Source organism: Microcaecilia unicolor, chromosome 6, assembly GCF_901765095.1.
Source record: "Microcaecilia unicolor chromosome 6, aMicUni1.1, whole genome shotgun sequence".
In the NCBI taxonomy this organism is placed as follows: Eukaryota; Metazoa; Chordata; class Amphibia; order Gymnophiona; family Siphonopidae; genus Microcaecilia; species Microcaecilia unicolor.
The window spans coordinates 222,209,753-222,237,465 of record NC_044036.1 but is presented as its reverse complement, the minus strand read 5'-3'; the positions used below and the strand labels follow the sequence as shown (position 1 = coordinate 222,237,465).

General features: G+C 48.1%; 1 protein-coding gene across 4 annotated transcripts in view; it reads left to right on the top strand.

The window, feature by feature from the left end:
- The window catches only part of LOC115472220 (CDK5 regulatory subunit-associated protein 2-like), a 513,663-nt gene that overhangs the window by 410,119 nt on the left and 75,831 nt on the right, over positions 1–27,713 (top strand). For all 4 annotated transcript variants that reach the window (XM_030206414.1, XM_030206412.1, XM_030206413.1 and 1 more), the window contains one exon: positions 2,579–2,625. In XM_030206414.1, the coding sequence (XP_030062274.1) occupies positions 2,579–2,625 (47 nt within the window). The remainder of the gene's footprint in view (positions 1–2,578; positions 2,626–27,713) is intronic.

Genomic DNA, 27,713 nt, shown 5'->3' with positions numbered 1-27,713 from the left:
CATACACCCCCTAACCCCATAACTAACCCCCCACAGCAAAATCAACAAACCACAACCTGTATACATAACGTTCTTACAACTTGCTGAAATTATCTTTGTAACATTGCTCGAGAACTCTGCACCTTTCTCCGTGACTCTGGACCATCCGCCACTGCGCCAGTTCATCAGGACCATGCTTACTGCAGCTCCCACTCGCTTAGTTCCAGACTTTATAGGTGCAATGTCCATGATAATATCCTATTAGTAACATTTTAACATGTTTGGGAGGCATGAATTTTTCTCCTGATAGCTCAGACCTGTGCCCGAGTTTTTAAGTCCTTTTCCGGAGTAACACTTTTTTTTTTTTTTTAATAGCCTCCCCTTACACATGGAATCTCTTAATACCAGTATTGTCCCCTGACCAAGCCTTTCCAACTAGGCTCCCATTATGCAAACAAGGAAGAAGTTCAAAATTAAGTCAAACCATTGTGTCCCATTCGATCTGTCCCTCGGAGAGATGTCTCCCTCATTAGTTATTCTCCTGCTGGTTCCTCTCTGTTCAATCTCTCCATAAACGCTTTGGCCTCTGCCGCTTCTTGGAACATCAGGGATTTCCCTCCATGCCACACTCTTAACTTCGCAGGGTAAAGGAGTGAAAATCTAATGCCCTTGCTGTACATCTGGGAGCACGTGGGAGCCATTGCTCGTCTAAGCTGCGCCACTGCCGAGGAGTAATCGTTGAACAGCAAGAGTTTATGTCCATTGTACTCTAGTTGCGCTTGTCTGGATCGCCCCTGCTTCAGCAGCGTTTCTTTCTCCCGCCAGTTGGAAAAATGTGCGATTGCTGTTCTGGGCTTGTTATCTCCTTCTTTCCGGATCCCTATACAGTGCGCACGATCGCACTGCCAGGCGCTTGTTCCTCCTCCTAGGCCCAAATGTGTAGGGAGCCATTCGCTAAAAAATTTGTAAAGGTCTCCCTCTTTCATGTCCTCTGGAAGCCCTACAACCCGCAGATTATTGCGGCGATTCCTGTTCTCTTGTTCCTCCACTTGTGCTTTGAGGGCTGCCACTTCTTTTTGCAGGGCTTCGATCTGTGCCGCCATACCCGTAGTCGTATCTTCTTGGGCGAGCACACGCTGTTCCACCTCTGTTAGCCTGCGGGCCTGCGTGTCGAACTTCTCATTGATTTCCTCGACCGCAGAATGAATTTTGTTTAGTCGATCCTCCAGCGCCGCAGCTACTGTTGAGGAGATCTCTTTCGCCCACTCTCCCGCGTTTTTCTCCGGCCCAGGTAAGGATTCTGGAGACATCGCCATCTTGGCAGCCTTTCCCGCGGGAGTGCACTTGTGTTTTATGGCGCCCTGTGGGCATACCGTTCGTCCCCTTTCACCAGTTGCGGTCAAATTCATGCTGTGAGTTCTCTGACCCTTCACGCTGACTCTGGGACCTTCGGGGTGTAAAAAAGGATTTCATAAAGCTGGTTTTTGCAAAGAATTCGGGGGAGCTCTCCCTTCCTGCTGCTGTTCAGGAAGCAGTCATCACGTGACCCCCCCCCCCCCCCCCCCCCCCCCCCCCCCCCCCCCCCGTTTCTGAAACGGGCGCTAGCAAGGTTTTCATCCCTGGCACTGCCATGATCAAGCTGGCTCCCTCCCTCCGTTCCACCCACATTCAGGCTGGCTGGCTGGTTGTTTGGTTGCTTCGCTCCCTCCCTCCCTCAGACATTCAGGCTGCCTGCCTGCTTGCCTCCCTCCCTCTCACCTTTAGGTTGTGTCCGTTTTTTTTTGTTTTTTTTGCAGCAGCAGCCGGACAGCGAGGGAAGGGTGGCGAGGGGGTTGATGTTGCTGTGGGGGGGGGGGGGGGCGTGCAGAGCGTTTCGGAGCCTGGAAGGGGCGTCGCTTCCTTTGTGTGTCTGTGTCGTCGTTCCAGGGTGGCAGGCTGGAACATGGAGGGACGGCGTGGGGCAGGCATTGCAGAGCGCAGTAGTCGTGTTGTGGTTTGTTTTTTCATGACCCGCCCTCGACGTCATGACATCTAGACGCGAGGGCGGGGCTGCTGTGCGATGCGATTCGTCGATTGTCATAGCTCCGCCCTCCACGTCACGAATTTGTGACGCGAGGGCGGGGCAGACAGTCCTGGGTGAAAAATACAAATTTCGATCTACACCACCATGCAAGAGGAAGTTGCAGCTTCATTTAGAACGTTGAGGTTGCAAATTATGTCCGGAAGGGACGTGGCTGTGTGTGGGTCTCTGACTGAGGGTGAGTGGTGCATGAGGTGAGTGGTGCTGACATCCTAGCCTACCAACACTGCAGGGCTTCAGTGTGTCCCTGCCACAGAGTGAGCTTAGAATGTTCAAGGTGAGAATTATTTATATAGATGTTCACAGTGATTGTGTCACATGATGAGCTGACACAGTGACGAAATGTCCCTATTCCATTGTAATGTAAATATTCAGGTGGGTTTCTTGACAGATTAACTTGCTAACAGACACCAACAAATTTGGGGAAAGTATGCTTGGATTAGCTTAATGAGATATGTGATAAATTGTTATATGTGTTAGGAATGTTACTTACATTAAATTATTCACTTCTTTACATAGTGGCCTTAACCCATAATGTTTTAAAGAAGGCTCGAGGAAATCTTGAGGTAAGATAAATCTTATTTCCTTGTCCCTTATTGTACCCATTTACCCCTACCTTACCTGACCCTTTTTCTAATTGTATTTGATTAATACCTACCGTATTTGGCATTCACCATTACGGTATTTTGTAAGCTACATTGAGCCTGCTAATAAGTGGGAAAATGCAGGATACAAATGTTGCAAAATAAATAAATAAAACAGGCAGTGCGTGCCACACCTGTAATATGTATTCTTGTAGAAATACACTTTTCAGTCTTTAATCTTGATAAGGTTCTGTTTGATCAAAAGAACAGTTTTTCATGTTACAATAGCCATATGTTGATTGTGTACTGTTTTTGAACAAACCTGGGAAAACAGTTTGTAAATGAATATTGCCCATGAAAGTAGAGTAGGGATAGACATAAAAATTTAATGTTTTTTTCCAAGGGGGTAGGGGTATTGTTCTAGAATAAATGCCGTTATGGGTGCATACTGCTATTAAATGGTGCACACTATGTGCAAAGAGGGCATACTGTTTTGCAAAAGTGTTCGCATGCACAAACCATCATGCATGCATGCTCTTTGCACATAGTGCACCCTCTTTAAGAAGAGTACACACTATTATCTGCAAATGGACACTCAGTTCTACATCTACGCGGAATGTGCAGCTACTCATACCCATTGAACCTGACTTACCTACAGCCTTGAATAAATTTATTACCTGTCTAACATCAATTTAAGAATAGGCTAAACACAACAAACATTGCCTGAACCCAAGTAAAAGCGAGCTTCTCTAGGTCCCTAACATGTGAATACATACCTGCCATCAAAATCTCTTTCGGGAAGTATGAATTCCTCCTCAAATCACAAGTCAGGAACCTTGGAATACAGTTAGATTCAACACTTATTCTGATTCCCCAAATCCAAACAACCTTCAAGAGCTGCTTCTACTATTCACGACAGCTACGCTGCTTCTCTCCTTACATCGAAAAGGTACATCTTATCCCAGTTGTGCATGCCAGGATGACATCAAGACTGGATTACTGCAATGCACTATACAACGGTCTGACTACAAAGGGTCTTCACCAGCTCCAGTTGATTCAGAATGCTGCAGCAAGACACATAGAAGGTTGCAAGCGACATGACCACATCTCACCATTTTTGCAAAAACTTCATCGGCTACCAGTACAATACATGGCTAAATTTAAAACTCTATGTCTGATCTTCAAGGCCCTTAAAGTAAATAGGATCTTCAAGGCCCTGAAGAATAGGATGATCCTCTACACACCGCCAAGGACACTAAGGACCTCTCAAGGACTATCACTAACCACACCCTCTCCAAAAGACATTACACGATGTGATACCCACAAGCGAGCCTTCTCCGGAGTAGCCCCCACACTCTGGAAAGCACTGCCTGAAAGGCTCCACTTAACACAAGACTATCTACTTCAGGAAGCAGGTGAAAACTTGGCTTTTCAACCAGGCCTTTAATGAAAGAAGTAACTAACTTGTTAGTCTCACTCAACATACAAAAGGAGTGACACGGGCTGCACATACTGCAGCAGGACATGTTTATCCACTCCTACCCTAGTTGAGATAATATTAACCATCTCCCTGACCTCATGTGCAACTTTCTTTAAATTAGTCACCTTACTTTCTAACTCTTCTTATCTATATGTTCCAACTTTGCTTATACCCTTCACTGTCAATGAAAATGTTCTATTATGTATTGTGTTGACACTGTAAGTAATATACTATGCCATACTTTGTATTGTTTGAATATTTTTACTGCTGTAATTGCCTGATGTTTGATCTATTCTTACTGTACACCGCCTTGAGTGAATTCCTTCGAAAAGGGGGTAAATAAATCCTAATAAATAAAATGACATTTGCCCCATCTGTACTGTAGAGTGCAATGTTTTGAGATGTGACTGCAGAGACCTGTTTGCTTCCCCTATAGATAGATCACTGAGCAAATCCATTTAACCTCCTTGTGGTCAAGCCTCTTATAAGCAAATTCTCAAAGCCATCTTGCTGCCTAAAGCATCAGTGGCTAGATCAAAGCCTTCAAAACATTTACCAGTGATGAACAGTTATTTAACTGCTCAAATTTTGGGTTGTTCTAAGAGTGAGGTTAGCTCATGGGGAGCAGGGGATGACAAGAAGAAAAGTTAGTACTGATTTTCAGTACTGGCTGGCAGTGGCATAGCCAGACCTGAATTTTTGGGTGGGCCCAGAGCTAATATGGGTGGGCACTAGCACTATGTATATAGGTATGAGCAGTGTTTCTTGGGATACTACAAAATAATGCCTTGATGATGGATTGCTCTGCCCAGTAACTGCTCTGCATCAACATAAACCACATACATACATACTTAAAAGGGAAAAATGATAAATATAGTTACATTATCCCATATCTTAAACTTGACCTGATGTAAGTCTACTATAATGGCAAACAACTCAAAACATGTGACAGGATCTTACAGTATAATTACAGCAATGGCTTTATAACAAATGTAAATGACTGATTAAGCAAAACAGGTAAATACCTTACATTTTTCAAAAATGTTAATCTTTGTTCTTCAACATGTCAAAAACTGCATGAAGTACAGCCGCAGAATTCTCACTGATGAAATAAGATTTCTCACTAATTAAATAAGAAAAATCCTACTGTCATCAAGATATTTTTTCACCTACTGTGGAATCTCTAGAATACAGAACATAGCTAGACTGTTTCCTCTTACAGCTTTTCATAGGAAAAATGTATTCAAATTCTGGTAGCACCTCAATAACACAAAATTCCTTCACCGCTAGGTACTTTGTGACTTCTCCAAGGCTGCTTGTTCTCACGACTGGGTGACGTCCGCGGCAGCCCCCACCAACCGGAACAAAACTTCGCGGGCGGTCCCGCACGCAGGGCACGCCCACCGCGCATGCGCGGCCGTCTTCCCGCCCGTGCGTGACCGTTCCCGCTCAGTCTTTTCTTTTCCGCGCCTGGAGAGAGACGTGTTCACCTCTCTCTCTTCCTCAGCCCCGGAAAACCGTTGCGTGGTTCGCGAACCTTCTTTTTCGTTTATTTTCATTACCGCGTTCCTCTTTATACTTTTTCTGTAAAAAAAAAAAAAAAGAGAACGCGTTGTTCTTTTTTTCCCTCGTTTTCTAGCGGGGGCGTCGCGTTGCGGCCTTGTGGCCGCGCGGTCGAGTTATTTTTCGAGGTGTGATTTTACCGCCACCATCGATGACTTTGATTTCGCCGATGCGATTTTTCCGTCGATGTCCTCGAAGGTCCCGAGTGGATTTAAGAAGTGTGGTCGGTGCAGCCGGCCTATCTCGCAGACCGACACTCACGCTTGGTGCCTCCGGTGCCTCGGGCCGGAGCACGATACCAAGTCGTGTTCTTTGTGTCTTGGTCTCCGGAAACGGACTCAAGTAGCGAGGCAAGTTCTTCGGGACCGTATTTTTGGAACTTGCGCCAGCCCCTCGACGTCGACCTCGACGGCATCGGTATCGACGGCCGGTTCTTCGGTACCGGTATCGATGTCCGCGAAATCGGCACCGATGGCATCGACCCCAGGAGCACAGGGCCCGCCGGTCCTCCGGTGACGGCAGGGGTGAGAGGCCTCATGGGCAATCGGCCCCGGTCACTCCCTCTACCCATGGCCCTCGGGACCGAACCCTGTCGGACCCGGTCCCTCGAGGCCGAGGGGGATCGTCCTCCTCCTCCTCCATTCCACCTAGCACCGATGACGGGCATCGCAAGAAGACAAAGAAGCACCGTCATCGGTCGCCATCGATGCATCCGGCCCTCTGCGCCGGGGAGGAGTCGACGCCGAGTAAGCGTCAGCGTCGAGAGGAGAGGTCCCCCTCTGTAGTAGAGGTACCGACGCGTCAGGGTCCCAGCACTTCGGTGCAGTCTCCTGGACCCGAGCAGCTTCCGGCACCGACGCCTCTACCGGCCCCCCCGTCTTTCCCGGCAGCGGGCCTGGACGAGTGCCTCCGAGCCATCCTTTTCCGGGGATCCTGGAAGGGCTGATGCACCAGACTGTGCCGGCGCCGGGGGTCCTTGCGCCCTCGGCGCCGTTGACTGTGGCGCCGGCGAGCTCTAGCCCGGTGCCGAGGACGCCGACGCCGCTTGCGGCGCCGGTCTCGACCGCCACGCAGGTGGAGTCGACGTCGATGGAGGGAGCTTCGTCCCCGCCGGGGAGTCCACCGCTCGACGACACCGAGGCCTCAGTGCCTCGACGTCGAGCCGGGCCCGGTTGAGGACTCAGCTGCATGAGCTTATGTCCGACACCGAGGAAGAGGCCTCGTGGGGGGAGGAGGAGGACCCCAGATATTTCTCCTCAGAGGAGTCTGTGGGCCTTCCCTCTGACCCCACGCCTTCACCAGAGAGAAAGCTCTCGCCTCCTGAGAGCCTCTCCTTTGCCTCCTTTGTCAGGGATATGTCTATATGCATTCCCTTCCCCGTGGTCTCTGTGGATGAGCCGAGGGCTGAGATGCTCGAGGTCCTCGATTATCCATCACCACCTAGAGAGTTCTCCACGGTACCGTTGCACAATGTCCTCAAAGAGACACTGCTTCGGAACTGGATGAGACCATTATCTAATCCCACCATCCCCAAGAAAGCAGAGTCCCAATACAGAATCCACTCGGACCCAGAGTTAATGCGGCCCCAATTGCCTCATGACTCGGCGGTCGTGGACTCTGCTCTCAAGAGGGCACGGAGTTCGAGGGATACCGCCTCGGTGCCCCCAGGGCGGGAGTCTCGCACTCTAGACTCGTTTGGGAGGAAGGCCTACCAATCTTCCATGCTCGTGACCCACATCCAGTCATACCAGCTCTACACGAGCATACACATGCGGAATAATGTGAAGCAACTGGCGGACCTGGTTGACAAGCTCCCGCCGGAGCAGTCCAGGCCTTTTCAGGAGGTGGTCAGGCAGCTGAAGGCGTGCAGAAAGTTCCTGTCCAGGGGTATATATGACACCTGTGACGTGGCATCTCATGCTGCGGCCCAAGGTATAGTGATGCGCAGGCTCTCATGGCTGCGTGCCTCTGACCTGGACAACCGCACCCAGCAGAGACTGGCCGACGTCCCTTGCCGGGGGGATAACATTTTTGGTGAGAAGGTCGAGCAGCTGGTGGACCAACTGCATCAGTGGGAAACCGCCCTCGACAAGCTCTCCCACCGGGCGCCTTCAGCATCCACCTCAGCAGGTGGACGTTTTTCCCGGGCCCGGCAGGCTGCGCCCTATGCTTTTACCAAGCGTAGGTACACCCAGCCGTCCCGAATGCCTCGTCAGGCACAGGGACAGCCCCAGCGCACTCTTTCTCGTCAACAGCGTGCGCCTAAGCAGCCCCCTGCGCCTCCACAGCAAAAGCCGGGGACGGGCTTTTGACTGGATCCATGGGAACATAGCCGCCATCAAAGTGTCCGTACCGGACGATCTGCCGGTCGGAGGGAGGTTGAAATTTTTTCACCAAAGGTGGCCTCTTATAACCTCCGACCAGTGGGTTCTCCAAATAGTGCGGTGCGGATACGCCCTGAATTTGGCCTCCCTGCCACCAAATTGTCCTCCGGGAGCTCAATCCTTCAGCTCCCATCACAAGCAGGTACTTGCAGAGGAACTCTCCGCCCTTCTCAGCGCCAATGCGGTTGAGCCCGTACCACCCGGGCAGGAAGGGCAGGGATTCTATTCCAGGTACTTCCTTGTGGAAAAGAAAACAGGGGGGATGCGTCCCATCCTAGACCTGAGAGGCCTGAACAAATTCCTGGTCAAAGAAAAGTTCAGGATGCTTTCCTTGGGCACCCTTCTGCCAATGATTCAGAAAAATGATTGGCTATGTTCCCTGGATTTAAAGGACGCATACACTCACATCCCGATACTGCCAGCTCACAGACAGTATCTCAGATTCCGCCTGGGCGCACGGCACTTTCAGTATTGTGTGCTGCCCTTTGGGCTCGCCTCGGCCCCACGGGTGTTTACAAAGTGCCTCGTGGTGGTAGCGGCGTATCTACGCAAGCTGGGAGTGCACGTGTTCCCATATCTCGACGATTGGCTGGTCAAGAACACCTCGGAGGCAGGAGCTCTCCGGTCCATGCAGTGCACTATTCAACTCCTGGAGCTGCTGGGGTTTGTGATAAATTACCCAAAGTCCCATCTCCAGCCAGCCCAGTCTCTGGAATTCATAGGAGCTCTGCTGAATACCCAGACGGCTCAGGCCTTCCTTCCCGAAGCGAGGGCCAGCAACCCCCTGTCCCTGGCTTCACGGACCAGAGCGTCTCAGCAGATCACAGCTCGGCAGATGTTGAGACTTCTGGGTTATATGGCCTCCACAGTTCATGTGACTCCCATGGCTCGTCTTCACATGAGATCTGCTCAATGGACCCTAGCTTCCCAGTGGTTTCAAGCCACCGGGAATCTAGAAGATGTCATCCGTCTCTCCACCAGTTGCCGCACTTCACTGCACTGGTGGACCATTCGGACCAATTTGACCCTGGGACGTCCATTCCAAATTCCACAGCCCACGAAAGTGCTGACGACGGATGCATCTCGCCTGGGGTGGAGAGCTCATGTCGATGGGCTCCACACCCAGGGACTGTGGTCCCTCCAGGAAAAGGATCTTCAGATCAACCTCCTGGAGCTCCGAGCGATCTGGAACGCACTGAAGGCTTTCAGAGATCGGCTGTCCTGTCAAATTATCCAAATTCGGACAGACAATCAGGTTGCAATGTATTACGTCAACAAGCAGGGGGGCACCGGATCTCGCCCCCTGTGTCAGGAAGCCGTCGGGATGTGGCGTTGGGCTTGCCAGTTCGGCATGCTCCTCCAAGCCACATACCTGGCAGGCGTAAACAACAGTCTGGCCGACAGACTGAGCAGAGTCATGCAACCGCACGAGTGGTCGCTCCATTCCAGAGTGGTACGCAAGATCTTCCGAGAGTGGGGCACCGCCTTGGTGGACCTTTTCGCCTCTCAGACCAACCACAAGCTGCCTCTGTTCTGTTCCAGACTTCAGATACACGGCAGGCTAGCGTCGGATGCCTTTCTCCTTCATTGGGGGACCGGCCTCCTGTATGCTTATCCTCCCATACCTTTGGTGGGGAAGACCTTACTGAAGCTCAAGCAAGACCGCGGCACCATGATTCTGATAGCGCCCTTTTGGCCCCGTCAGATCTGGTTCCCTTTTCTTCTGGAGTTGTCCTCCGAAGAACCGTGGAGATTGGAGTGTTTTCCGACTCTCATTTCGCAGAACGACGGAGCGTTGCTGCACCCCAACCTTCAGTCTCTGGCTCTCACGGCCTGGATGTTGAGGGCGTAGACTTCACTGCGTTGGATCTGTCTGAGGGTGTCTCCCATGTCTTGCTTGCCTCTAGGAAGGATTCCACTAAAAAGAGTTACTTTTTCAAGTGGAGGAGGTTTGTCGTTTGGTGTGAGAGCAAGGCCCTAGAACCTCGTTCTTGCCCTGCACAGAACCTGCTTGAATACCTTCTGCACTTATCAGAGTCTGGCCTCAAGACCAACTCAGTAAGGAATCACCTTAGTGCGATTAGTGCTTACCATTATCGTGTGGAAGGAAAAGCCATCTCTGAAGAGCCTTTAGTCGTTCGATTCATGAGAGGCTTGCTTTTGTCAAAGCCCCCTATCAAGCCTCCTGCAGTGTCATGGGATCTCAACGTCGTCCTCACCCAGCTGATGAAACCTCCTTTTGAGCCACTGAATACCTGCCATCTGAAGTACTTGACCTGGAAGGTCATTTTCTTGGTGGCAGTTACTTCAGCTCGTAGGGTCAGTGAGCTTCAAGCCCTGATAGCTCATGCTCCGTATACCAAATTTCACCACAACAGAGTAGTGCTCCGCACCCACCCAAAGTTCCTGCCGAATGTGGTGTCGGAGTTCCATCTTAACCAGTCAATTGTCTTGCCAACATTCTTTCCCAGACCGCATACCCGCCCTGCTGAACGTCAGTTGCACACATTGGACTGCAAGAGAGCATTGGCCTTCTATTTGGAGCGGACACAGCCCCACAGACAGTCCGCCCAATTGTTTGTTTCTTTCGACCCTAACAGGCTAGGGGTCGCTGTCGGGAAACGCACCATCTCCAATTGGCTAGCAGATTGCATTTCCTTCACTTATGCCCAGGCTGGGCTGACTCTTGAGGGTCATGTCACGGCTCATAGTGTCAGAGCCATGGCAGCGTCGGTGGCTCACTTGAAGTCAGCCACTATTGAAGAGATTTGCAAGGCTGCGACGTGGTCATCTGTCCACACATTCACATCTCATTACTGCCTGCAGCAGGATACCCGACGCAACAGTCGGTTCGGGCAGTCGGTGCTGCAGAATCTGTTTGGGGTGTAAATCCAACTCCACCCTCCAGGACCCGAATTTATTCTGGTCAGGCTGCACTCTCAGTTAGTTGTTCTTCGTAGGTCATTTTTCTGTTGTATCCTCGCCGTTGCGAGGTTAAATTGACCTGGGTTCTTGTTTTGAGTGAGCCTGAGAGCTAGGGATACCCCAGTCGTGAAAACAAGCAGCCTGCTTGTCCTCGGAGAAAGTGAATGATACATACCTGTAGCAGGTGTTCTCCGAGGACAGCAGGCTGATTGTTCTCACCTACCCTCCCTCCTCCCCTTTGGAGTTGCGTTCTGATCATCTTTGCTTGTCATTCAACTGAGCGGGAACGGTCACGCACGGGCGGGAAGATGGCCGCGCATGCGCGGTGGGCGTGCCCTGCGTGCGGGACCGCCCGTGAAGTTTTGTTCCGGTTGGTGGGGGCTGCCGCGGACATCACCCAGTCGTGAGAACAATCAGCCTGCTGTCCTCAGAGAACACCTGCTACAGGTATGTATCATTCACTGTAACACTAAATCCTGCAAAGAATTTTCTTAGAGCCTGTATCGCAAACCTTAGCACCAATTCTGAACATGAATACCAATAACAGTACCTTTAAAACTGCATCAGTGAATATACACAACAGCAATGCACATCTCACTGGAAAAGCCAAACAAGTCAGACTCATAGATCCCCACACAAACCACATGCCAGCAGAATCTCTCACCTGTTCGGTCACATGAAGAACAAAAATCAACCCTCATCAATTACAGAATAAAAGACCAAAAATGAGAAATTGTCCTATAGCTCGGCATCAGACCCTTCCCTTTCCCCACCCCCATCCATCTCTGTAACCCAGCATCAGCCCTTCCTCACTTTCCATTTCCGTAGCCTTCCCTTCCCCACCATCCATCCTGTAGCTAGGCATCAGCCCTGTCCTACTCCCTACCCAACCCCCCCCCCCCCCCCCCCCCCAGTCTGGCATCTCCTCTGCCCTTCCTAGTATTACTCCCCACCCACCCTGAAGCAAACCAACATCCCATCTACATTAAATATTTTTGAAAAATTATTTTAACCTGAGCACTGCAGAGACCATCCCCACCTCAAAACCCACCAACATGAACAAATATACAACTTTTTTTTTTAATTTTAAACTGGGGACTGAGCCCACCCCCGTCCAGAAGTCCAACATTAAAATTTATTGTTAGTGGGTTTCTGGGTGAGGGTGGGCTTTTCACTGCCTAGGGTAAAAAAGGTATATGTAATGATTATATATACCTTTTTCCCCTAGGCAGTGAAGAACCCACCCCCACCTAGAAGCCCAGCACCAGCATTATACTGTAGATATAAACAAAGTTTTTTGATGTTTTACCTGGGCAGGTGAAGATTCAAAGAGCAGTGCACATGTGCTCCCTGTGCTGCCTCTGGGACCACCGTGGAGTGTACTGCCTGCAGAGGATTGAGAGACTCAATCAAAGGCAGATTGAGCAAGGGGCAAGATGAAGCAAGGCCCCAATAGCTTCTCCAGCTATTGCTGGCAGCCTGTGGCACAGTGAGGGGACCCGTTCAGCTGAGCAGCGGCACTGGCGGCAGATTTTTCTGTGTGGCGCCGGCATCTGTGAACCGTGACAGCGGCACTGGCGGCAGATTTTTCTTTGTGGCGCCAGTATCTGTGAACCGCAGCAGCGGCACTGGGAGCAGATTTTTCTGTACGGCGCTGGCATCTGTGAACCGCGGCAGCGGCACTGCCGGCAAATTTTTCTATGCAGCGCCAGCATCCGTGCACGCTGCAGCCTGCGGGGGCCCTGGGGGAGCAAGGCAAAGCACGCAGGCGCCATGACTGTTGGAGAATGGAGATCAGAGCAGCAGAACACAGCACGTCAACAGCAGTGGTGCAGCGTGGTGCACTGCTAGAGCGGCCGTTCTCAACCCGGACATGCACTTTTAAAACGTGAGGTAAAAATTTAGGCAGGTTACTGCATTGAGGTAGTCAGCTTGCTGTAAAGCTATTTCTGCTGCCGGCTGCCTAAAGGCTCCTGACTGAACCGCGGCAGAAATAAAAGGTTGTACAGTGCACCAATTGGAGGAGGACAAGCAAATGACCCAGGCCCACCCGCAGCTATGCCCCTGCTGGCCGGCTTATATCATGCATGAGCTTAGAGTGAATAATCCACCTCCCTTCCTTTCACCTGCGGCACCCAATGTAAAATTAATAAAATAGAAAAACCTCAGCTCCCCACTCCCTAAACTTCCTCACTCCCCAAATGGCAAGCAGGTCACCTGATCCCTCACCAACCTGAACGTGAATAGGCACCCAGCTAACCCATCACACTTTTGGAACTTGCACTTAGAATCTGTAGGGTGCCTGTCTTCTTTGGTAGATAGAGATAAGCAAGCTCTCCTTAAGGCACTACTGCTGAATGGTTCTACCTACTATGATCCAAGGGAACCATAGTTGGACTGGGAGGAGATTGGGAGACCTGCTTGCCACTTAGTGGGACAGAAGGATAGGTAAAAATCTTTGAGGCAAGTTTGTTTTTTTTACAACAAGTGCACTTGGGGTGGGGAAGGGTTGGTCAGAAGGGAGAATAATTGAGAATGTTGAGATTTAAGGCTTGGAGAATTCTTTATTGCATCAGGTGCCTCATATATGAGAGAGTGGCAGTTTGTGCTCATGATGGAGGTCTTTTTTTCCCATTGAATGCTAGACATTGGGAATTAGAGGTTTCTTTGGGTGTTACAGGGGGATGGAAGAGGGATGGGATCTTTTGATTTGATTTACAAATGTAAATGCAAATACAAAATGACCTTATAGTCCACATGTACCTAAGTAGATCAATGTGGATAACAAAATTAAAGAAAACACGAACATTCAAGAACACACCATTTTAAAATAATAGTAAAGCTCAGAAAAAAGTACATTCTAACTTAAATATTTCTTATATACTTAACAATATTGTTGGCACTTGCCCATATACTATTTAAACAAATCAAATCTATTAGAGGCAAAATATCTCCATTACCATGATACTTATAAGTCAGTAGAGGAAAAGACTTCAGACCCTTGGTAACAGCTGACAAACTTTTTTTATATGGAACAGCTGACCGCTCTGCTCTGCATGGCTGAATTTAAGCTCATGCTAGCTAGAATCCTCATTAGTCAAAAAACCTCTATAGCACTAGCAATAATATTCTTTCATATGAATGCTGTGTATATACAGTACTATACAATTACTTAGCTGTGGTTGTGCTGGAGTAGTTACGGATGTCCGCGCTCAACAGCGAGCTCCTGTTTCGCTTAGCACTTCTTAAGCCAGATATTTAGACTGGCTCTAAAAGGTTTATAGTTATGATAGGCGGGAGACAAGCAGAAAGTGATTTAAAGGTCTTCCGCCTAACGTCAGGTGCCATAATTAAGACAGCTGGCAGTTTTGGAAGGTGACTACCGATTGTTCTCATAGGAATGTTAACCGATTACTCTCCTCCCTTAGATGATAACTTGTTTCAAGAGAATATTCTTACTGTTGCAGGTGCTGTGAAGGGTTGTATGGTCCGCTCCTTAAGAAGCGCTAAGCGAAACAGGAGCTCGCTGTTGAGCGCGGACATCCGTAACTACTCCAGCACAATCACAGCTAAGTACTTGCATAGTACCATATATACACAGCATTCATATGAAAGAATATTATTGCTAGTGCTATAGCGGTTTTTTGACTAATGAGGATTCTCGCCAGCATGAGCTTAAATTCAGCCACGCAGAGCAGAGTGGTCAGCTGTTCCATATAAAAAAAGTTTGTCAGCTGTTACCGAGGGTCTGAAGTCTTTTCCTCTACTAACTTATAAGTATCATGGTAATGGAGATATTTTGCCTCTAATAGATTTGATTTGTTTAAATATTTCTTAAAAAGATAAATCTTAAGAGATATTTTCTTAACAGTAGATAGGAACTAATGTTCCTTAAAGCAAGAGGAAGAGCATTCCAATTATGCACAGCCTCATAAGATAGAGACAAATAGCTTTTTTTGAATAATACATTCTCCGAGGGCAGCAGGCAATTCATTTTCACATGTGAATGATGTCATCCACGTCACTCAGTCAGGAGCGCTTTTATAGTGCATTAAATCTTTAAGAGTCACGCGCTAGCATCTCCACTGCGCATGCATGAGTGCCTTCCTGCCCGCCACGAGAGTGTGGGACCAGCAGTCTCTTTTCATCCGCGGTGAGGAGAGAATGTGCTGTCCGTGGCGTCTCACAGTGTTTGTTGCATGAGTCAGTTTTTGAGCTTTTTTCAGGGCTTTCCTTGAGGGATTTTTATACTGCTTTATTTTGTTTTTGCCTTCCAGGGAGGGGGGGCGTCTCCTTTCATATATCATTTTAGATTTTTCCCCATTTCTAGGTTTCTTTGATTTTTTTTTTTTCACACTTTGTAGGCCCTCTTAGGCCTGAGCTTCAGTTGGGAGTTTTTTCCCTGCCTTTTTCTGGTGCTTTGCCCCTTTTTACAGTCACCAGCAGCAAGAGGGGTGCTATCCACTTTTTTGCACTGAGTGTCGCAATCCAGTTTTTTGCATTGAGTGTCGCATGTATGATTATCTCCCAGTTGGTGAGATATCATATTTGTGTACCTGATGCAAAGAGCTCCTAGCTCTCAGAGAACGTGTCCGTTCTCTTGAGGCTAGAGTAGCAGACTTGGTGGAGCTGAGGGAGACAGAGAGGTATATAGAGGAGACCTACAGGGATGTTGTAGAGAAGTCCCACCTCTAGTCTGGTAGCCCCTGTGTTACCTTGGAGGCGGGAGGTCTCCTAGAAGGAGAGCATCACCCTGGTGAAGTAGGAAGTACTCCTGTAGCCAGGACCTGCCCACCAGGGGATGTACTATCCTCTTGCACCGAGGATATGCCTCCCAAGTACTGCCCAGGAGGGAAGGATTAGGACATCTGTTGTAGTTGGTGATTTGATCATTAGGCATAGCTGGGTTGTTGGTGGATGTGAGGATCGCCTGGTGACTTGCCTGCCTGGAGCGAAGGTGGCGGACCTCATGCGTCACTTAGATAGGATTTTAGATAGTGCTGGGGAGGAGCCGGCTGTCTTGGTACATGTGGATACCAATGACATAGGAAAATGTGGGAGAGAGGTTCTGGAAGTCAAATTTAGGCTCTTAGGAAGAAAGTTCAAATCCAGAACCTCTAGGGTAGCATTTCTGAAGTGCTACCCGTTCCACGCGCAGGGCCCAAGAGGCAGGCAGAGCTCCAGAGTCTCAATGCGTGGATTAGACGATGATGCAGGGAGGAGGGTTTTAGATTTGTTAGGAACTGGGCAACATTCTGGGGAAGGGGGAGCCTATTCCAAAAGGATGGGCTTCACCTTAGCCAGGGTGGAACCAGGCTGCTGGCATCAGCATTTTAAAAAGAGATAGAGCAGCTTTTAAACTAGAAACTGGGAGAAGGCCGACGGTTGCTCAAAAACATATGGTTCAGGATAAGATATCTTTCAAAGATATCACCAAAACAGGGAAGATAGGGTATCCAGATAGACCTCGGTGGGAGGGGGGGTCCAGGGCCCGAGATGAGGGGGCGCAGTTTAGCCTGCCTCCCCAGCCGCCAACCCCCCCCCCCCCGCCACTTTTTACCCCCTCCCCCCCCCCCCCCCCCCCCCCCCGCCGCCAAGTACCTTAGCTGGTGGGGGTCCCTAACCCCTAAAAACGAAATGAGGTTCACAATTTCCACAAAAGTCCAATGACACGAAAAGGGACCCTAACCTCTGCCAGCCGAAGTCTTCAGTGCTGGTCTCCAGTGCCTTTGCTGATATGTTTCTGTGAGTCCTGACTTCCTGCATACACGTCCTGCACATTATGTGCATGCAGGACATCAGGAGTCACTCAGGACTCACAGAAACAGAGCAGCGAAGGCGCCGGAGACCGGCGCTGAAGAAGACTTAGGCTGGCGGGGGTTGAGGACCCCTGCCAGCAAAGGTACCTGGCAGGGGAGGGTAAGCAGCGGGGGCGGGAGGGGGGATCGAAAGTGGCCTGGGAGGGTCGGCGGGGGGGGTCAAAAGTAGAGGGGGCCAGGGCTAAATCTGTGGGGGCCCATGCCCCGTGGCCCCACCTAGCTACGCCCCTGCCCGATAGGTTGCAAAAGAGACCATAGTAGATCAGGTGTCCTTAAATAAAAATCAGACAAAAGATTGCAAATTAATATTGTCAACTACTGAGCATGATGCAAATAGGAACAACAAACATAGTTTGAAATGTCTATATGCGAATGACAGAAGCCTAAGAAATAAGATGGGAGAGTTAGAATATATTGCACTAAATGAAAAATTAGATATAATAGGCATCTCTAAGACTTGGTGGAAGGAGGATAATCAGTGGGACACTGTCATACCGGCGTACAAATTATATTGTAGTGATAGGATGGATCGAATTGGTGGAGGGGTAGCATTGTATGTTAAGGAGAGCCTTGAATTAAATAGATTGAAAATTCTGCAGGAAACAAAACACATCTTGGAATCCCTATGGATTGAAATTCCATGTGTAAAGGGGAAAAGGATAGTACTACTGTCTGCCTGGCCATGATGAACAGACAGATGTAGAAATGTTAAAGGAAATCAGGGAAGCAAACAAACTGGGCAACACAATAGTAATGGGTGATCTCAATTACCCGGATATTGACTGGGTAAATGTAACATCGGGGCATGGTAGGGAGGTAAACTTCCTTGACGAAATCAAGGACTGTTTTATGGAGCAACTGATACAGGAGCCAAGAAGGAAAAATTCTAGACCTAGGCCTTAGTGGAGCGCATGATCTGGTGCAGGAGGTAATGGAGAAGGGGCCGCTTCTTAACAGTGATAATAATATGATCAAATTTCATATTAGCTTTGAAGTAAGTATACACAGGAAATCCAATACGTTAGCGTTTATCTTTAAAAAAGGATACTTTGATAAAATAAGAAGAACGGTGAAAAAAGAGGAGCGGCTTCGAGGGTCAAAAATTTACATCAGGTGTGGATGCTGTTCAAAAATACCATCATGGAAGCCCAGGCCAAATATATTCCACGTGATGCTGTAGAGGGAGTGAGACGTGTTCTCAGGCTCTCTTAGGCCCCAATTCCTCTTTATTTACTTGAACACCCCAAACCGCGGTGAACGGAATATCGGAGCGCAGAGGAGCATTTATTGAGTCAGTGTATAGCGGATGGACAAATATTTAGTAACACCAGGGAAGCCGATGGCGAGCAGAGGGCAGAAAAAAGAGAAGGAGAAGGCCCGAAGGGTGGACAGCGCGCCGGAATCCAAACAAGAGCAGGAGACACCGGTATTCTCGATGGAACAGCTCTCGCAATTAACATCGGCGGTGGAGAAAGCAATGGAGCAGAGGTGGGATCGACTTACCGGGCAGATTGCAAACCTTGAGACCCTGCTTGGAGAGACCGCTCAGAGAACAAGCGAGTTCGAGCGCAGGGTCTCGGAGTTGGAGGATGCTGGTGCTCCGGTCTCTCAGCGCCTGGAGCGCGCGCTCGCCAAAATTGAAACTATGGCGTCTGCGCTCGATGATCTGGAAAATAGATTGAGAGCAAATCTCAGACTTATAGGCCTCCCTGAAACAATTGGTGACGCAGTGCTGAGCACGACTATAGAAAATGGCTAAAAGAGGAATTTGCGCTTTCTGACCACGCGGGGGACCACTGTGCCTGGAACGGGTGCACCGTGTGGGAAGCAAGCAAGATGGCCGACAGACACCGACAGCAATTATCCTGAAGGTACATAACTACATCCATAAAATGGAGATCCTGCAGGGATACAGGACAAAGAGAGACGCAACAAGATTTGAAGGTCACCAGATGAGGATATTCCAGGATTATTCAGCGCAGTTGCAAGAGAGAAGGAAGAAGTTTACTCCATTGTGCAAAAAACTGCATGAGACTTGTGCCATTTATGTTGATTTATCCTACCATCCTAAAGATAAAGCACGAGGGACGATGGAGGTCCTTTGAAAAGGCGGAGGAGGCCTCTGACTTTATAAGAGACTTAGAAAATAAAAGAAATGTTGGTGGTTCTGAGACCAAAGATAAGTGATACCTTAATGCATTAGAAAGTAAGGATGCTGTCACTGTGGGAAGTGGTTGATTTTGTTATGATATGTACAGACTTTATATGTATAGAAGATAGGTAACTGTGGGGGGTTGAATCTAGATCTGCTTCAGAGGGGTAGGGGCCGTTAGCATAAAAGTGACTCTAGGCCCATTCTATCATAGGTCCAGGCTATCAGGCATTTTGGGAAGGGCAGGGGGGATGGGGGGCTGAGGGTGGGGAGGGGAAGAGGGGGTATTTCAAAGTATAGTAGCACTTGGAGGCAGGGTACAACAGAAGAGGAAAGCCTGTGGTAAGATAGACAGGAGTACAATGCAATAAAAACCGAATGTGACATTCAGGCAATGCAGGATCAATTCCCTGGAGGGGAGGCTGGGCGCCCACAGGGGAACAATATGTGCAACGTGTTAACTGAACAGAGCAAGGCCCCTGGCTAAGTCGAAAGGAGGTGCCGTTCGAGTGATCTCATGGAATGTCTGTGGGATCACGACCCCAATAAAAAGAACAAAGATCCTAGAGGCATTGAAGCGTCATGGGGCCAAATAGCCTGCATTCAGGAGACACGGCTCTCCCAGGAGGAGCATGAGAAGTTAAAGAGACAGTGAGTAGGGGAGATGCACTGTTCCCCGGCATCGGGCAGGAAAGGAGGGGTGGCCATTCTAATACACAAGGCCCTGGCGTGTCACACTACGCCTTTATTTAAGGATACTGAGGGGAGATACGTGGGAGTTAAAATAAACTTGCAGGGACAGACTATTGGTAGCAGTATATACGCCAACTGGGACAAGTAAAAGTTTTTACTCTAAGCTCTTAGCCAAATGTCAGCAGTATGAAGGACTGTCCATAGTGATGGCAGGAGATATGAATCAAGTATTCGACTGGGAGATGGATCGTTCAGGGTCTAGAAAAAGGGGAGAACCAGCTGGGCAAACACTGTTAGAGTCATTTTGCAGGTCAGGAGGATTAGTCGACCCGTGGCGGCTGCTAAATTTAAATGAGAAAGATTATACCCTCGGGTCCATTGTACACACTCCAGAATAGATTATATCCTACTTTCGAAGGAGTTGTTCCCGCAGGTTCAGGTAGTGAAGATAGGGCCTGAAGAGCTTTCTGACCATGCCATGATTTGGATAGATCTGGAGGCGCAGCCATACTATAATGTAGCAGCGAACTGGCGGTTTCCTGCTTATCTGTTCTCTTCCTCAGATTTCCAGAAATACATGCATACTAAATGGGAGGAGTATAGCACCTTTAATGCCCAACATGCGGAAGACCCTGTACTTTTTTGGGCGGCTGCCAAAGCCGTATTAAGAGGAGACATAATTGCTTATGTGAGTAGGTGAAACCGCCAGATTGCCAGGGGGATCATAACCCGGGAGCGTCAGTTTAGGGAAGCGAAGAAGCAGTATATAAAAAATCCCACAACAGAGAACTATGAGTCCCTGATGGCTGCGCGAGTTGGGCTGAATGAGCTGTTGCATGAGAGAATGACCCGCTCTCTTATATATAGGAAGTATAAACTGCATAAATATGGCGATAAAGTGGGTAGGCAGTTAGCACGGATGGTGAAAGGGGCCCGTAGATCACATTATATAGCGATACTAAAAAATAGTACGGGAAAGGTGGTGGCCAAAGTAGAGGAAATAGTGGAGACAATTTGGAGGCACTTTGCAGCTTTATATCAGGGGGAGAGTGGGGAGCTGGAGCACATTAAGACTTATCTGGGGCAGTCGGGAATGCCGCACCTTACAGCAGAGGGGTTAAATGCACCATTGACGGCTAAAGAGATCCAAAAATCCATCAAAGCATTAGAGCTATACTCGACGCCTGGGTCTGATGGATACTCGGGAGAGTTTTATAAAATGCTGAGCACCCAGTTATTGGGACCATTGTGGGAATACTACAACGAAGTGATTGAGACAGGGTCCTTCCCTCCTCAAGCAAATACGGCACTAGTTAGTCTTATTCCAAAAGGAGGGCGGGACCTGTTAGATCCATGATCCTTCCGTCCAATATCACTAATAAATGTGGACATTAAGATACTGTCAAGGGTGCTGGCGGACCACTTGGCTCCCTTGCTGCCCCAGGTAATTCAGGAGAATCAGGTGGGCTTCGTGAGAGGCCGCCAGTCAGTACTCGATGTTCGCAAGATGCTAGCAGCAGTAATATATAGTACTGTCGAAGACGAGAGTGGCTTAATAGTTAGTCTGGATGCAGAGCGCGTCTTCAACAGGGTACTCTGGCCCTTCATGTTTGAAACATTACAGTGGGTAGGGATAACGGGCTGGTATCTGCAGGCTATCCGGGTTCTATATTCCTCACCAAAAGCCATGATTATAGTTAATGGGATCCGGACTAGAGAGTTGGTGATAGGCTGTGGGACTCGGCAGGGATGTCCCCTGTCCCCGCTGCTGTTTGTGCTCTCGCTAGAACCCTTGCTGTGTAAAATATGAGCGACAGAGCGGATACGGGGAATAGGAGTCCAGGGGGCAGTCACTAAAATCCTTGCCTATGCCGATGATCTTCTGTTGTTGTTAGATTCGGCACACTCCTCTCTACAGTGTCTACTAGAGGTTTTGAAAAGTTACGGGCAAATATCTGGATTTAGGCTTAATCTTAAAAAATCACAAGGGTTGCCGCTGGGAGGGGGGGGTCAAGGACAGTTGGAGAGGCAGGTTCCCATTGGAGTGGGCGGATGATAAGATTAAGTACTTGGGGGTCCTGGTCCCGACTGACTTGTCAACACTGTATAAACTAAATGTATTCCCGTTGCTGGGGGAGACTAGAAGGTTGTTGCAGCTCTGGGGCACCTATCCTATATCTCTGACAGGCCAAATAGCACTTTTCAATATGATGATAGCTCCAAAATGGCTCTATCTGTTCCAAATGTTGCCGCTATATTTGCGGCGGAGAGAAGAGCGATTATTGCACCAGCTGGTACAGAGTTTTCTGTGGAGGGGTCGGCGCCCCAGACTTTCTATGGCCATTTTACAAAAGCCTAGGGCTCATGGGGGAATGGGGTTGCTGAATATTAGGTACTTTGTAGTGTCATGTATACTGAGACATATACGAGACTGGCTGACTGGCAAGCAACACTTTACACCAACCCCCACAGAAACCTTGCTATCTCCCAAAGAGCATCTTGGGTGGTTGGTGTACACAGCCAGCACAAGACCGCAGCTGGAGATAAAGAGGAACCTGTTTGTTTACTCAGCGAGGGCAGCATGGAGATGGTTGTGCAGGCGGCATGGTTTCTCCTCAGCAGCTACGCCCTTCTTGCCATTAAAGAACAATCCAGACTTTCCAGCAGGAACTTTTTCAAAGACATTTCTTAACTGGCGGGCACGTGGGATTCAGTATCTCTATCAATTACTTGATGAGGAAGGGAAACTAAGATTGTTTGCAGAACTACAGCAGGAATTCAACCTCTCAGCCTTGGACTCCTTTGCTTATTACCAAGTGAGTCATTACGCTTCCACGCTAGGCTAGGTGAACTTATGTGAGGATGTGCAAGATGTCATAAACTCGGCCCTAACTCTGGGATCTCAGAATGTGGTGCCGTTAAGATTTTTCCACCGTAATCTGCTGGACACGACAGAGGATTTGGACTATATAGGTTCTGCAAAGAAATGGACGAAAGATCTAGCAGTAGAAGTCTCGGAAAGTTTGTTTACTGGCTTCCTGCGGAGCATACTGAAAAGAACTTTATTTTCACGTGACTGGGAGCTGCAATACAAATTTGCACTAAGATTATACGTGGCACCCTACCAAGCGTTTAGGGCGAAATTTGGGGAATCTGGGGCATGTCCTAAGTACGGGAGAGATCCACCCACACTGGGTCATATGTTTTGGTCATGCCCACAGGTGATGAGCTTCTGGAGAGAGACCTTGGACGCCATTCGGACATACTGGGGTCGAACAGTGCCTTTGCAGCCATTGCTTCTCTTTGACGAGTTCAACTATGGGGCCCTCAGGTGTCAGGCCTGAAGGGCTTCCTACAAAGATCCATGTTGCAGGGGGAAAAGAGTTCTGTTATTGAAGTGGAGACAGCCTGCCAGCCCAACTTTCTCTCAGTAGAGGGTGCAAATGATAGAATTGCTGAAACTGGAGCGGCGGGGAGTGCTTGATCTCGAGACAACAGCAGGCAGATATCTACAAGCAGTATGGAGTCGCTTTTGGGACACGTTACAGCCAGCAGCCAGAAGCGGACTTATTAATTGCTAACTATTCTTAGATAACCTTGCAATGCTATGATATGCCTCTATACTAGTGAGGGATGGGGGGAAAGGGGGGACGGGGGGGGGTAGAGTTGGGTTATTTTGGGGGCTAATAACTCTAGCAGATGACAAATAAAGAAAACGTCATAGTTGTTTGTTGTATAGTGCTGACATGTTGTTGCTAATTCATGAGTGTATCTGTTCTTTGACTATTTGTCAATAAAAAAGGATTTAAAGATAAAAAAGGAGGATGGACGACCAAACAACAGCCGGCATGGTTAAAAAGTGAGGTGAAGGAAGCTATTAGAGCTAAAAGAAAATCCTTCAGAAAATGGAAGAAGGAACTGACTGAAAATAATAAGAAACAGCATAAGGAATGTCAAGTCAAATTCAAAGCGCTAATAAGGAAGGCAAAGAGGGACTTTGAAAAAAAGATTGCGTTGGAGGCAAAAACACATAGTAAAAACTTTTTTAGGTATATTAAAAGCAGGAAGCCAGCAAAAGAATTGGTTGGACCCATGGGCGTAGTTTGACTGTTTCATTTGAGGGGCAAAGGATGGGGCGGAGCATATTAGCATATTCATTTGCTTATATATATATATATATATGCAAATGAATATGCTAATATGGAGGAAGGAAGGGAAAAAGAGCTGGCTTTTTAGGGAAATAACCATAATGAATATGTATGAGTTATCAAGCCAGCTCTTTCTCCATTCCTTCCTTTCTTCCTTCTTTCCTCCTTACCCAGCACTCCCTCTTCATCTCCAGTAGTATTTTCACACCCCCTTTCCCATACCATACCAGTGTTGACCTTAGAAATGCATAGGCTCTATATGTAGATCCTTCAAGAGGTTGTGTGTCATGATTTAGGCTCTACACCCTTTCTGATGTTTTGGTGCCACCTCAGTAAGGCCAACACACAATCTCTCCACTGCAAAACGCTATACACAAACTTGTGCAAAAACACACTCATATCCATAACAGCACTAATTCCAAGGACAGGACGAGCTACAACCTTATGCGTGAAAAGGCAGAACTGTAATTACACCAGGCTCTAAAACACCAATACACTACCTCGTGAAAAAAAAAAGCAAAACAAAAAGGGCTGCAAATATTACAAGCTAGCAGAATACTGCACCTTAATCACACATGAAAAACACATGACACAACAGACATGACACAAGGAGCTAGAAATAAAAAAGTATGAAGGCAAAATACTGAACTGGAAAGTTAACTCAAGAAGTCAGACTCAGCATGCAGCAATACCAAAAAAATTGAAATTTACATGCAAAATATCACAGATGCACATTTCAAAAAGCTGACATATTTCAATTATTAAATTCTGAATAAAATACTTTTTTCTCCCTTTGTTGTCTGATCATTTAGTTTTTCTATTCGCTTTGGTCCCAGTGTCTTCTGTTTTATGCAGTGTCTTCTTTCCAGTAGGCTTCCCTCTGCTCCCCACCCCTCCCAGTCACATCCATCTCCTGCTCCTTCCCTCTGCTCACCTCCTCTCCCGGTCCCATTCATCTCTTGCTCCTTCCCTCTGCTCCCCACCCCTCCCAGTCCCATCCATCTTCCCTCTGCTGCCCCCTCCCTGCGAGATCCAGGATCGTGACTCCATTTACCCCCTCTCTTCCTCCCTCCCTCCGGTGTAGGCAGCAGTCTTCTTCAGCCTTTCTGTGCTCCTGGCAGCAGTAGCGACGTATACACGCTACCTTTAGCTCTGCCCCAAAGCCTTCTCTTCAAGTTCCTGTTCCTGCATAGATGGACTGCTGCCTGCACTGGAGGGAGGGAGGAAGAGAGAGGGTAGACAGACACGCTCGTCTCCATCCGCTTCGCTTCCCTGCCCTCTCTGTCTGCGTCCTGCCTTCTTCTGATCTGATGTCATTTCCTTTCAGGTGGGACGCTGAGAGAGCAGGGAAGCGAAGTAGACTGAGAGACGAGCGTGCCTGCTTGTTTGTTTTTTTTTTACTACTGGCGCCAGTCGTCGTCGTTTGGGGGGGGCATTGCCCCCCCTGTCTACGCCCATGGTTGGACCGCTAGATGACCGATGAGTAAAAGGGGCGATCAGGGAAGACAAAGCCATAACGGAGAGATTAAATTAATTCTTTGCTTCGGTCTTCACTGAGGAAGATTTGGGAGAGATACCAGTGCCAGAAATGGTATTCAAAGCTGATGAGTCAGAGAAACTGAATGAAATCTCTATAGACCTAGAGGATATAATGGGGCAATTTGACAAATAGAAGAGTAGCAAATCTCCTGGACCGGATGGTATTCATCCCAGAGTACTGATAGAACAGAAAAATGAACTTGCGGAACTGTTGTTAGTAATATGTAGTTTATCCTTAAAATCGAGCGTGATACCAGCAGATTGGAGGGTGGCCAATGTAACGCCGATTATTAAAAAAGGTTCAGGTAAGATCCGGGAAATTATAGACCGGTGAGCCTGACATCGGTGCCGGGCAAAATGGTAGAGACTATTATAAAGAACAAAATTACAGAGCATATTCAAAAGCGTGGATTAATGAGACAAAGCCAACGTGGATTTAGTGAAGGGAATTCTTGCCACACCAATCTATTACATTTCTTTGAAGGGGTGAACAAACATGTGGATAAATGTAAGCCGGTTGACATTGTGTATCTGGATTTTCAGAAGGTGTTTGACAAAGTACCTCAGGAAAGACTCCAGAGGAAATTGGAGAGTCCCTTTATAGGAGGTAGTGTCCTATTGTGGACTAAAAACTGGTTAAAAGATAGAAAACAGAGAGTAGGGTTAAGTGGTCAATATTCTCAATGGAGAAGGGTAGATAGTGGGGTTCCCCAGGAGTCCATGCTGGGACCGCTGCTTTTTAAATGACCTAGAGATAGGAGTAACTAGTGAGGTAATTAAATTTGCTGACAACACAAAGTTATTCAAAGTAGTTAAATCACAGAAGGATTGTGAAAAATTACAAGAAGACCTTACGAGACTGAGAGACTGGACGCCTAAACGGCAGATGACGTTTAACGTGAGCAAGTGCAAAGTGATGCATGTGGGAAAGAGGAACCTGAATTATAGCTACGTCATGCAAGGTTCCACGTTAGGAGTCGCCTACCAAGAAAGGGATCTAGGTGTCGTCGTTGATGATACGTTAAAGCCTTCTGCTCAGTGTGCTGCGGCGGCTAAGAAAGCAAATAGAATGTTATGTATGTAAAGGAATGGAAAACAAAAATGAGGACGTTATAATGCTTTTGTATCACTCCATGGTGCGACTGCACCTCGAATATTGTGTTCAATTCTGGTTGCCGCATCTCAAAAAAATATAGTGGAATTAGAAAAGGTGCAGAGAGGGGCAACGAAAATGATAAAGGAGATGGGATGAATTCCTATGAGGAAAGGCTAAAGTGGCTGGGGCTCTTCAGCTTGAAGAAAAGACAGATGAGGGGAGATATGATAGAGGTCTATAAAATAATGAGTGGAGTGGAACGGGTAGACATCAAGTAGAGAGTTGCACGGGGACAGAAATCTTACCCATCCCCGCCCGTCCTCGCTGGAATCTTACCCATCCCCACCCATCCCCGCAAGAGTTTAACCCATCCCCACTCATCCCCGTAAGAATTTAATGGTACATAAAAGAAAATTCCAGTCAGCTCCCTCAGTCTCTCTCTGGATTTGAGCCACAGCACTGTAGGCAAGGAAGGAACGGAAGTTGGAACACTCTGGTGCGCACATGTAAGACTTGTCTCCGATTCACTTGCACTGTGTGCTGAGAGGTTGCCACATGCACGCGCCAGTAGGTCAGGTAACATCTAATTCTCGTGCCTGTGTCAGAGCTGAGGTCTGTGCACCAGCCTTGTAGCAAAGAGGATTAATAGTAAGTGACAGCAAATAGACCTGAACAGTCCATCCACTCTGCCAATAGTCACACTCATGATCAATTCATCATTAAATCAACGAGTGTGATATTATATACTTGATTATGGTCTTTCTTTCGTGTTTCTGGAACAAAGACCACAGAAGTCTATCTGGCCCTATCCTTATGTTCCAACTACTGGAGTTGCCGTTAAAGCTCACTCCAGTCTATTCGTCTTCTCATTTGTGGGACACAGACCGTAAAAGCCTGTCCAGCACTGTCCTCATGTTCCAGCCACTGAAGTTGCTGTCTAAGCCCTTTCCAGCCCATCCTAAACCAGATTGCCATACAAGTCTGCCAGGTATGAGCCCTAGTTCATCACAGCCAGAGTCGCCATCTAAGCGTCACTTGACACATCCACACACATGCAGCCATTTAAGGTTAGGTTTTATATAACTTCCATTTTCTAATTAGAGATCCTCTGTGTTCATCCCACGCCTTTTTGAATTCCGTCATCATTTGTGACTCTACCACCTCCTTAATGGAAGACTTTCCACATTTGTGCTGTTAAAGCAAGGAAGAAGAAGAGGAGGAGAACACAGCACTCAAAGAAATTGGTATTCGGTAGATGAGAGGCTGGTGCA